Source organism: Muscardinus avellanarius, assembly GCF_963383645.1.
Source record: "Muscardinus avellanarius genome assembly, chromosome: 11".
NCBI classification, from domain to species: domain Eukaryota; kingdom Metazoa; phylum Chordata; class Mammalia; order Rodentia; family Gliridae; genus Muscardinus; species Muscardinus avellanarius.
The window spans coordinates 29,684,075-29,696,596 of NC_137797.1; the positions used below are offsets into that span (position 1 = coordinate 29,684,075).

Sequence of the window (12,522 nt, forward strand, 5' to 3'; positions counted from 1 at the left end):
GGGATTACAAGTGTGCGCCACCACACCTGACTGTTTTCCCTTGTTAAAACTCCCCTCTCGCTGGGCATGGTGGCGCACGCTTGTAATCCCCACGTTTGGGAGGCAGAGACAGGAGGATTGTGCAGGTCGAAGCCAGCCTCTCTGGCTTAAGATACCCTGTTTCCAAAATAAAATATAAAATAGGTCTGGGAGTGTAGCCCGGAGGTAGAAGGGTTCCATCCCCAGTACCACCAAAACAAACAAACAAACAAACAAACAAACAAACAAACAAACAAACTCCCCTCTCTTCCTATCTCACTTTTACTATTATAACAAACCCACCTCCCACCCCAATGTAGAAATCTTCCTTTGTTAGATGCTCATACTAACTATGGCTCCTTTTCTGCAGCATTCATCATAATTTGCTGATGTATCACTAATCTCATTATTGGATTAATTTCTGAAAATTCTCCAAGGGCAAAGGCTTTCTCCTTTTGCACACCAGACACATGGCATCACCCTCACACATAGCACTGGCAAGTGTTCAGTAAGTGTCTATGGGTTTTTTTTTTTTAAAGGGAGCGTAAGAGTTTAAATTTTGCTAAATGAGACTAGAGACAGTTTGGATTAAGAGGTCAAAGTAAAAGAAAAAAACAAGTGTGGGAGAGGAGGCTCAAATATCAACTCAAAAAATAAATAGCATATATAAAACCAGAGCTATAGATTTTCCTCTTTTCTCCTCATTTTACATGCAGAAATATTATTAAGGATGTTGATGGCTTTTAAAGTTTATTTTGCTCCTTTCTGAGAGACTGGTGATTTTGTTAGAGGAACAACTGAACCATGTAATTAGTGAACTGCCATGAATATTGCTTTAAATTGAAGTCATTTAAAAAACAGACTTGGGAATGGCTTTTCCATGCATGCATATTTTTTTGTGTTAATAAAACCCCCAGGAGATGTGACAATGGGAAAACAGAAGCTGGAAGTTATTTTTGAAAACTTCCATTGCTGGAGAAAGGGATAGTTCCGTTGTGGGAGGGTGGTGGTAGGAACTTCCCAGGAACCAAAAAACAAGCCACTGTAAACAGCTTTTCAGGGGTGGGGTGAATTACTGCCCAAAGATGAGATGTACCAGAAGGAATTTACCTTTGTGAGCACAGAGATGAAATCCATCAATGGAGAAGTCTCAGAAGAGTCTACATAGTCCTTAATGGTGCTGAAGAGACTGTTCACAAAACCAAGGCTTATCTAGGGCCAGAAAGAAACAAGAGTAGCCACATACTGAGGGCAAGGAAGAAAAAATGATGAACTTCAAATATCATTCTTACAGATGTTTCCCGTTAAAATTTATCTCCTAGTAAAATCTAAACATTTATTTTATTCTATGCTCCGATATATATATATATTTTAAAGTTTTTAATAAACAAATTTTTGCTGCTCTCTCCCCTCCCTTTCTTTGACAGGAAAGGCATTCTTTATAATATACATGAGAAATGGACATTCATGGAAAATAAACATTTATGAAAATTATGGAGGTTAGAAGTATTCCTATTTTCTTAAACAGACACTGAAAAATGAAAAAAAAAAGGTTCACTAAGATCCACAATCGATTAGAAAAAAAATCAGTGGATGCTTAGATCTTTTTATAACTTGAATTCTTGACCATGATTCTGTGGGAAGGGAATATGGGATAAGTCATATTCCATATTCCAATATAGAATACAAGTGCTAGGTATACACCAAGCATGAATTTTCATGATCTTCTGGTGAATTTTCAAATAAGGCTGCTGGCATCTTTCTACTTTGGCTTACCTGAGTTAACTCCTCCAGGTTTGCAAAAAGTCTCCATAAATCCACATCCAGAAGATAGTCATGAATTTGCAGATATTTTAGCGTATTCATAAAGATCTTTAGAAAAATAAGTGCACATTACTGTTTGCTTTTACATTTTAAAACATGTCCTTTAAAGCAAGAACTTTAAACACCAACCTCCTGGCTATAACTGTGCAACACAATATAAAAATCAATATTCTCAAGGCCTAAGAATTTTATTCAATATGAGTTATGACATTTAAGCTTCATAGAACATATTGGAAATGTGCTCTTTAGTATGATGCCGTTGCTTATGTGACTCTTAACATTTCTGCCCAAATGGGCTTTCTGTGCTTCACGGTGCCAAAGAAATCCCAATGATTCTCTTCTTGCCAACAGCACTAACTTGAAAGCAAAGCAACGCTCATGCTGTGTTCTCATTTATCCCTTCCTCTGCAAAAATCCCAAATGTCCTTTACTTTCAGGGAATTAAACACAGAGAATTAGTGAGTTAATATCTGGTAACGGGCAAAATATTTTGTCTGGGATAAAGGTGTTAAATATTAATGAAAACACTAGGAGGCTTCGCTATTATGACTTGATTTGACGCTTCGGCACGTCAGGGGAGCTACTCGGCAAGCCAAGGACGAAGAGCTACGATCCTCACAGTTGACCTGATCCTCCTCCTGTAAGCTGAAGACGGACCAATCGGTAGACACAGGAACATGACAAAGAGACAAGATGGAAAGCAAAGGGATATGGAGAGCAACACTTTTAAGAATTTCAGGGGTGAAAAGAGAGGACATCTTGGGATGCTAACCTTCCCATCCGCACTACTTCATGAGTGCGCAGTGTGATTCTTAGATATGAATCGGAATTGCTTAGAGGCCTGGGAAAACCAGAGCTATCCGGGCCTCTCCCCAGAGTTTGTGACCCGGTAGACTTGGGATGGGATCTGAGAATGTGCCTCTGACGGGTGCCAAAGTGACCGTGAAACAGCTGGTCTGAAGGCCGCAGATGAGCTACATCCTCAGCCCTATTTTTTAGACTTTTTTTTCCCCTTTTTTGCTGGTCTGGGGATGGAACCCATGGGCATTTGACCTCCGAGCTACGCTCCTTGCCCAATTTTTTATTTTGAAAAAGGGTCTCACTAAGTTGCAGAGGGCCTTCCTAAGTAGCTGAGGCTGTCTGCAAACCACTGGAAGGTCTCCACCTCCCAAATGCTGGGATGGATACCCAGGAGTTTAAAACACATAATGAAAAAAAAAAAAAAAAAAAAAAAAAAACCAGAGTTTATTATCACAGTTCAATTGGGATTCTTTCTTTCTTTCTTTCTTTCTTTCTTTCTTTCTTTCTTTCTTTCTTTCTTTCTTTCCTTTCTTCTTTCTTTCTTCCTTTCTTTCTTTCTTTCAGATTCAACCAAGGGACACTCTATCTTCAAGCCACACCATTCAGCCCTTTTTTAAGTTTTTTGTTTTGAAACAAGGTCTCTATAGGTTGCTGAAAGTCTAGCTACATTGCTGAGGCTGGTCTTGAACTTTCCATCCTCCCATCTCAGCCTCCCAGGTACGGGGATTACAGGCATGTTCCACCACCTCTGGTGCAACTGGGACAACATAAAAGAAATAGTCTGTTTACTGTAAGATTCATTGCTTTAAAGAAATTGTTGCCATTTAAAAAAAATACTGAGTCCTCCAGAGTGTTTATTTTACTGAGCTACACATTTTTCATTCTCAAGTGACTTTGGGGAACTCATATTGATTGTGTAAAGTGAAGTATATATGTATTTAAATGCACTGGGATATTTGAAAGCAAGCTCCAGTGAGCTTTTTCTTATACTGAAAATGCTAGTTTAAAACACTCGGGCAGCTTACAGTGATATAGAAAGTCCTGTGCTGTTTACTGGGCGGCTGGCAGCAGTGGGCTCAGGGGTTAGTGCCCTGCAGTGATCATTTACTGGCTACCATCCAGCTCCAGGGTTTCTGTCCCTAATAGCATCCTGGATTTTACCTTAGTATCTACTCTTCCCCATGATGCACCTCTGCCGGGTGGCAAGTTGACCTTGTTCCCAAGGGTGGAGGCCTTGGTACCATAAGCCAATTAGTATTCCTTTCTTATCTAGTTAGAGTAGTTGGCTCTGAGGTGGGCATATGGTTTAGGCTATCCAATCAGAATGAATAAGACTGACCTGATCTCTCTCCCTCTTCCTCTTCCTCTTCCTCTTTCCTTCTTCATGAACTCAAAGACATTAGCCATTTTTTATACTATAAGAGAAGCCAGTCAAGGGCTGAAGCTAATCCCATGGAAGGTGGAGACGAAGGATGAAAATAAATTTTGTCTTGGTTTTGAGCCCCTTGATGGCACCAGCCTTGAATTCTCCACCCCCCACTCCCTTGGGCCAATAAAAACCCTGTATTATTTAGGTGAGATTTCTGTTAATATGCTCTTGAAAGCATTTTAACCAATATAGACTCTAAGTTTAAATTTTCTAAGAGTCTCTGTGGTTTAAATTTTGCTAGGTCAGAAGGTTGGGCGTGGTGGCGCACGCTTGTAATCCCTGCTCTTGGGAGGTTGAGACAGGAGGATCACACGGGTTCGAAGCCAGCTTCAGCTACTTAGTGAGGCTCTCAGCAACTTAGTGAGACCCTGTTTCCAAATAAAATATTAAAAAAAAGGTCTGGGAGTATAGCCCGGAGGTAGAAAGCCTCTGGGTTCCACCCTCAGTACCACTAAATTTTGATAGGTCAGATACTTAGCATGGCGACTGATCCTAAATCTTACTGATAGAACATAACTGATACTTGCTTAGTGTTTAGTAGAGTTCACAGAAAATGACTTTGATCCTCACAGTGATCTGGTCATATAGCCAGAGATGGTGTTGTCATTCCATTTTTATAGCTTAGTGCCAGGATTGTCAGACTACAGCTTAGTGGCTGTAAATCTGGGCATCACCTGTTTTTATAAGTTATGTTGTATCGTGACACTGTCCTGCATGTTCCTTTACATGTTACCTGTGGCTCTTTTTGCACCACAGTGACAAGGCTGAAGATTTGCAATAAAGACCCTCTGGCCAGCAAAACCTAAAATATTTCCTGTCTGAATTGTAATGGTTTGAATGTGCTCCCCAAAACCCATGTGTTGGGAACTTGATCCCCCTTGCAACAGTATGGCATAAGCAGAGGTGATGAGACCATGAGGGCTTTATTATCACGAGTGGATTAATGTAATTAACACAGGAGTAGGTTTGTTATCTCAAAAGTGGCTTGTTATAAAAGTGAGTTTGGCCCCTTCTCTCTGTATGACCTCTGTTGGCATATGATGCTTTCTGTCAATTCATAATGCAACAAAAAGGCCCTTATGAGATGCACGTCCCCTCAAACCCCAGACTTGAACTTCTCAGGCAGAACCATGAGCCAAACACATTTCTTTTTCTTTACAATTACCCAGTCTGTGATACTGTGTTATAGCAACACAAAATGGAAAAATACTTGGATTTTTACAAAACATGTTCGCCAAACCCTGGTTTAGGATATGGAAGATTAGACTTTCCTTAGGGCACATGTAAGTTAGGGGCAGATCCAAGGCTTGAACCCTCCTCAGTCAGTGCCTTTTAGCTGTGAGCATCCAGGATTCAAAAGTACTGTAGGCAGAGACAGCCATGGGAGCTATGTGTTGGGTCCTGCTTCTCTGGTCTTGGAAGAAAGTGGCTTCATTCTGTCCTTTGCTCTATGGTTCTTCTATAATGAATTCTCTTTTCAGCTTCCCTAGATCAGGGCTGCTGTACTGTACAACCTTTGGAGCCCCATTTACAAAGAGGGCATGAATATACTGTGTAATGCGACTGCACTATGGTAGTCCCCCAAGTCGTGACTGTGGCCCTGAAGCTGATCACAAGCATTCACCTGGCAGTGTTCATGAGGGAGCAGGAGCTCCAGGAGAGGAAGCAACCCAAGATGGAATGGGCTGCCCTGAGGAGAGTATAGGCACAGGTGAGAAGGAGGCAGAGGGAAGCTAGGTTTACTAGGTTTACTAGGTTTACTGTGGTTTACTAGGATTGCAAGATCTCGTGCAACACTGAGAGGACACTTTACAAAAAGACCAAGAGATAACTAAGTAGTACCTAAACAAAAATGGACAAGAAACGAAATTTTCTTTAAGATCCTCTGAAAGGGGTGTGTGGGGCATCTTTTAACTATTTTTTTTTCTAAGCATAGAGAGAAAAACAAGTCTCCCAGAACCAAACTAATATTTTCCATGTACTACAGAAATTAAAGCCAGCATTACCATCTTAAGAACTAATAAGTGGTCCAAGAAATAAGTGCATTCACTCGTGAAAAGTTCCCACACGGCTTCTTGCTGTTCTCTTGAGTCTAATTGATCAGTGGGGAGTTTCTGATGTGTTTCCATGACTTCATTCCAGGTCTTATCCTGCACAGGGGGAGAAAAGAGAACAAAACATTTCCACCTCCGCAGGCTGACCTGGCCAATGTTTGCTTTGGTTTACTGGGTGGCAGGAAGTCTGCGGGCCCCAGGGTCCTTGTTAATAGTCAATGCTCTTTAAGCTGTGGTACCCAAACCATGGCTTCTCCTGTGGCTCAGGGATGCTGCTGGTTGCTCCTGATGTAGAGTGACCTATGTCTTTTAAGCAAAAGATACCTCTCCTGCTTGACTATTTCTAAAATACGTACTTAACAGTTTAAGATTTTTTCTTTTTCTTTTTGCCTGTTCAAAGTTATTTATTTATTTATTTATTTATTTATTTATTTATTTATTTGCAGTACTGGGGATGGAACCCAGGGGCATTCTACCTCCAAGCTATACCCCCAGCCCTACTTTTTATTTTTAAAATTTTATTTATATGTGGAACATATTGAAAATGGTATACTTTTAGACTGTGCTTGGTGCCCTCTCCCCCCTCCCCATTCCTCTTTCTTCCTCCCAAAAATGAGTGTCCAGGTTAACCATGCTATATTCATACTTTTTTGTACACATCTTCGGATGTAGCTCCTCTGTTAATCAACCTCAGCCTTCTCCCTCTTCTATCCTTCCATTCTAGCTTTGCTGAGGTTCCCCCTCCATTAACTGGAGTCCCTCTGGTATCCCTAATACCCCGTAGTTTGGGAATATTAGAGAAAACATATGTCCCTTCTCTTTCTATGCTTGGCTGATCTCACTTAACATAATTATGTTCTTCAGATCTTTCCGTCTTCTTGAGAATGGCATGATTTTGTTCTTCTGAATAGACACTTCACAAAAGAAGAGAAACAAATGTCCAATAGACACATGAAAAGATGTTCTACATCATTGGCCATCAGGGAGATGCAAATCAAAACTACACTGAGAGTCCATCTAATCCCAATCAAAGTGGCAAGCATAAAGAAATCAAATAACAATAAATGCAGGAGAGGATGTGGGGAAAGAGGAAATATTTTACACTGTTGGTGGGTGTACAAACTAGTTCAGCCCCTATGGAGATCAGTATGGAGATTCCTTAGAAAACTGGGAATAGATCCACCATACGATCCAGCTCTACCACTCCTGGGTATTTTTCCAAAGGGGTTGAAATCAGAGAACTACAGGAACATATGCTTACCCATGTTCATAGCAGCACAATTCGTAATAGCCAAAATATGGAATCAACCAGCAGATGAATGGATTGCAAAGTTGTGGGAAATACACACAATGGAATTAAATCGGCTATAAATAAGATTTTTTTCTAAGTGAGTAAATTTCCAGTAAAGTATTCAGGCACCTTTCTGGGATCTTTTGTGTGGTCTATTTGACCAATAAATACCCTCTTTGGGGATAGTCGTCAGCATTTAGGGTAATTAGTAAGCACTTATAAATTTCTCAGAAATCTGGGACTAACAGGCCTGGCTGGGGAGAGCGATAGGCCTGGCTCAAGAAGTTAAGAGTGCCAGGGAATTTTGCCACAGGCTTCCATATTAGAGTTACATTTCCCTTGTCTCCCTTTATGTCTCTTTTCTACCTGTTTATTTTAGTTCTTCTCTCCTACCTTAGTCTGCTATTAACCCAAATGTCACCCCATGGTGCTTGACTGCTTTCCTGCTTCCACAGGGCTTCACAGTCAACGGGACCTTCATTTCCATCACCTGCCTTCGGAAGCAGTGACTTTCCCCAGCCTTCAGAGTCCTGTCCAGCCCTGAGTACTGCCCTGTTCCTGCCATCCTTCTGAACTAGGCAATAAGCTGACAACTTCAAGTAACTCTCAAGGAAGGAAATGGAGAGCTAGTGTGTAAGCAATGCACGCCATACCTTGAAGCTGCAGAACTCGTAGCCCCTGCAGTCCACCATCTTCACAGAGGAGAGGCAGTTTGCTAGATCCGATATATGCTTCTGCTTGTCTTTGCCCTGCTTAAAGATAGGGGGAAACGGAGTTTCAGACATGATTTCTCATATTCTTTTTTTTTTTTTTTGGTACTGAGAATTAAACCCAGAGATAGGTGTCCTCTCTCTAAGCTATACCCCCAGCTCTATTTCATTTATTTATTTATTTTTGTTACTGGGGATTGAACCCAGGGACATCTTATTTCCAAACTATATCCCCAGGTCACTTGAATTTATTTATTTGTTTGTTTGTTTGTTAAAAACAGGGGTTTTCTAAGTTGCTGAGGGTCTTGTTAAGTTGTTGAGGCTGGCTTTGAACCTGTAATCCTCCTGTTTCACCTTTTCAAGTACTGGAATTAGAGATGTGCACAACCTCGCCTGGCTACAAATTCTTAATGGAATGATTTTGGTAGCCTTAGCATCTTTAGTTGATTGTCTGAGAACAGACCAAACCAGTAACAGACCCAGCTACTTCAAACCACACACAGCTCCAAGGCTATTTCTGAGCCACAGTGCGGCCCCCACAGCATGTCATAGCTAGAGGACAAAGGCTTATGAGAATGCCTAGCCAAAACCTCTTACCTTAATAATAATAAAAAATATATTGCACAGAATGGCCTTAAAGTAAACAGATGGACTCCAATTTTAGAACCTACCTGTGGCATGACAGATATCTGGAACCTTTTCAGAACTATGGGCCACAGAACATTAGCATGAAAAAGTGCCTTTGACAGATCAGTTCAAACCCTCATTTAGCAGATAACTAAATAAAGCTCAGTGTTAAAGAGACTTGCTAAATACAATAACTGTCTGCTTAAAGACTACCGGAATATGCTACCAGCTCTAGTTTCCTTAGAATAGAACCTCCCACTTATTTTTGTTTTAGTGTTTATTCTTAGTAATATTTGTTTCAAAAATCTGATTACAAAGGTAACATGTGATCGCTGCAGGTGATTTAAGCAACAAAGAAAACACAACATAAATTAAAGCTACTCATATACCCCACCATTAGATGAACATTTTTGATCATCTTTGTAATTAATTTTTAAATAGTACCATATTTACACATCCTCTTGTAAGTTGCTTTTTAAACTTACTGCATTATGAACCTTTTAAAAAGTCATTCAATAATCTATTGCGGCATCACACATGGCCCACTGAAAAGTTCATGCTACATCCAAACCGGGAAAAAGCTATCAAATGATGCCGGGCGTGGTGGCGCATGCTTGTAATCCCCGCGCTTGGGAGGCGGAGACAGGAGGATCGTGTAGGTTCTAAGCCAGCCTCGCTGGCTTAAGAGATCCTGTTTCCAAATAAAAAGTATAAAATAGGTCTTGGAGTGTAGCCCAGAGGTAGAAGGGCTTCCAGGAACCCCAGTACCACCACACACACAAAAAGCTATCAAATGAGAACCCATAAGGCTTGCCCAAGTCAACTTGGCTGCCTTCAGTGGAATGTTTATCACAAATAATTTTTCATCTTGTTCTGTTGCCTCGGAGTTCATGATGCCGGCTTGGATCTGAACACTGTGTTGCAAATTAGCCAACCTTCACCGCACAAGAAGGCGCAGGCTCTCTGTGGCTGTGGGCTGGGGCCCTTGTGAGTCTGTAAGGAACCCCCCTAATGGTTCCAGAATGTGCTTCTGTCTGAAGCTGGCGTCTCTAGTAGGGCCGGGACACTGGGAGAGGAAACTCATTGTAGCCTCTTTAGCCTCCGCAGTAGCAAAGGAATCTTGGAGCCAGTTGGAGACCTCCTACAGCAAGTGGGACATATGCCTTTTGTTGATGTCTGAAACCATAGCAACTGTGTGTTGTGGCAATTAAAAAAAAAATCAGCAGCCAGTTGGAAAAGAAAGAAATGGAGACTAAGATGAGGGAAGCAGCTTTGGAGGTGTGGGGAGTGGGCTGCAGCGTGGTCCCCTGAAGGACACTCGCTTGGCTGTCCACGTGACCATCCTCCTGGCAAACCTTGGAGGGAGAAGGGAGGACAAGGTTTCCCCTGTGGTCTCTTGAGAGTCACAGACCCCTCCAGGGCCCTGTTGCTTCTGCAGTGGTGGCATTGGCTGGGAGAGGCTGTGAGAAGTCCTGGAAGGGTAGTTTGGAGGACGTGGGGATGAAGAGGAGTGAGGCGTCAACGCTGATTCTGGGTTCTCAAACTTAGTAACCTAGAGCTTAGTGAAAAGGAGTTTGCAGTCGGCACTGGTGGCATGGAGCTGGAGGGAAATCGAAGGTTAGGACTAAAGATATGCATTTGGAGTGGGTGAGAGAGTGGCATTACATTGCCGAGAACAGACAAGATCTTTTGAGAGTTCTGGTGACAGAAAGAAGGGAGGAGCCCAGGTCTGTGTTGGGGCCCTCATCGTTGGAGGCCTGGTGCAACGTCAGGCTGGAATGTCTGGCTGGAGGCCAGAGACAGGTCCCTGATCTACTGCTTATATGCTGTGTGGCCTCAGGGAGCTAGTCAACCTCTGCGAACGTGCTTCCCCATTGTGAAATGGAGGTGATAACTTTACCTAGTTTGTTGGATTGTTGTGAGATTTTCTGAGCTCATGTATGTACACTATGATGTGCATACACAAGGACACATGTCAAGGTAAACGGTGCCTGGGCATGCGGTAGCATTAGACACGTGTCAGCTTAATGACTCATACTGTCGTAATGGTTAGGAAGCAAGGAAGACAACTAAGAAAAGGGAAATCTCACAGATATAGAACACTTAATACATAAGGCTAAGAGGATGAAGGAAGAGAGTGCATTGGTTTCCAGGGAACCGTTCAAGCAGCGAGTTTGTCTTCATTGCTGAGAAAAGTTGCTGAACACCTTTTGCCATTTCATTCTAGCCAGCCCCTGGAATCACAGGTTCCCCATTCACAGATTCAACCAACCACAGACCAAAAGATTTCAAAAAGCATCATGTCTCTTCTGAGCATTGCATATTTTTCTTGTCATTATTCCTTAAATAATCCAGTATAACAACTATTTATAAGTAATGTAGAAATAATTTAAAGTGTACAGGAGACCCGGGGTGGGTGGGTGGTGCACACTTGTAATCCCAGCAATGGGGAGGCTGAGACCGGAGGATCACGGTTCACGGACAGTGAGACCCTGTTTCAAATTAAAGAATAAAAACTAGGGCAGGGGGTGTAGCTCCGAGGCACAATGCCCCTGGGTTTCTAATACGGTAGGTATGCAGGGCTCGCTAAGATTTTTTTTTCTGGGGTGTGTGTGTGTGTGTGTGTGTGTGTGTGTGTGTGTGTGTGTGTCTATTAGTATTAATTCATCACGTTTTTTCTTTCTATGCATAGGTAAGTCAATGAGATCAAGTAGACAAGTCTTCGGTATACAACTTGAAGATAGCTTACATGATTTCCCCACATAAATTCTAGCCATGCAAAAGAAAGAAAAATTTTCAGTGGCTTTTCAGGCACAAATTTACCTTCGCTTATTTCACACTGTATGAGTGTGACCAACATCCTGTCCTTTATCACCAGATATTAGGCCTGCCTGCTCTACCTCATCAACACTGCCTCCCCCTGAAGCTGCCACTCCTAAGTGCCGACCTTACAGGAGGAAGGAACTCTAACTACATTTTTTTCTTTTTCTTTTCTTTTCTTCTCTTTTTATTTATTTCCTTTTCTTCCTTTCCCTTCCCCTCCCTCCCTTCCTTCCTCACTTCCTTTTTCTTTCTTTCCTTTCTTTCTTCCTTCCTTTCTTTCTTTCTTTCTTTCTTTCTTTCTTTCTTTCTTTCTTTCTTTCTTTCTTTCTTTCTTTCTTTCTTTCCTCCACTGAAAGTTAAGCTCAGAGCTACCTTCAAGCTATACTCCAACTTTATTTTTCTTTTTATTTTGAAATATTTATTATTATTATTGTCGTCATCATTATTATTATTATTTTGGAACTGAGGATTGAGCCCATGGGTATTCTACCTCTGAGCTACACCTCCAGTCCTATTTTTTTTTTCCTGTGGGTCTGGGGATGGAACCCAGGGGCATTCCTCCGAGCTACACCCCCTGCCCTACTTTTTATTCTTTATTTTGAAACCGGGTCTCACTGAGTTGCAAAGGGCCTCACTAAGTAGCTGAGGCTGTCCGCAAACCGCAATCCTCTGGTCTCAGCCTCCCAAATGCTAGGATTACAAGCATGCACTACCACACCTGGTTCCTATTTTTTATTCTTTATTTTGAAACAGGGTCTCACTAAGTTGCAGACAACCTTACTAAGAAGCTGAGGCTGGATGCAAACCTGCAATCCTCCTATCTTAGCCTCCCAAGTACTGAGATTACAAGCATGCGCCACCACACCTGGCTTTAAAACAAGGTCTTGGTAAGTTGGCTTGAGAAGCCTTGCTAAATACTGAGGCTGTCCTCAAGCATGCAATTCT

At 41.8% G+C, this 12,522-nt stretch overlaps 1 protein-coding gene across 1 annotated transcript in view; it reads right to left on the reverse strand.

Moving 5' to 3' along the window:
- PLEKHG7 (pleckstrin homology and RhoGEF domain containing G7) overlaps positions 1–12,522 on the reverse strand; it is a gene marked incomplete at both ends in the record, with an annotated part of 72,431 nt that overhangs the window by 33,452 nt on the left and 26,457 nt on the right. Inside the window, 4 exons of the mRNA XM_080705628.1 lie at positions 1,129–1,230; positions 1,795–1,890; positions 6,079–6,222; positions 8,071–8,169. Coding sequence (XP_080561754.1) covers positions 1,129–1,230; positions 1,795–1,890; positions 6,079–6,222; positions 8,071–8,169 — 441 coding nt within the window. The remainder of the gene's footprint in view (positions 1–1,128; positions 1,231–1,794; positions 1,891–6,078; positions 6,223–8,070; positions 8,170–12,522) is intronic.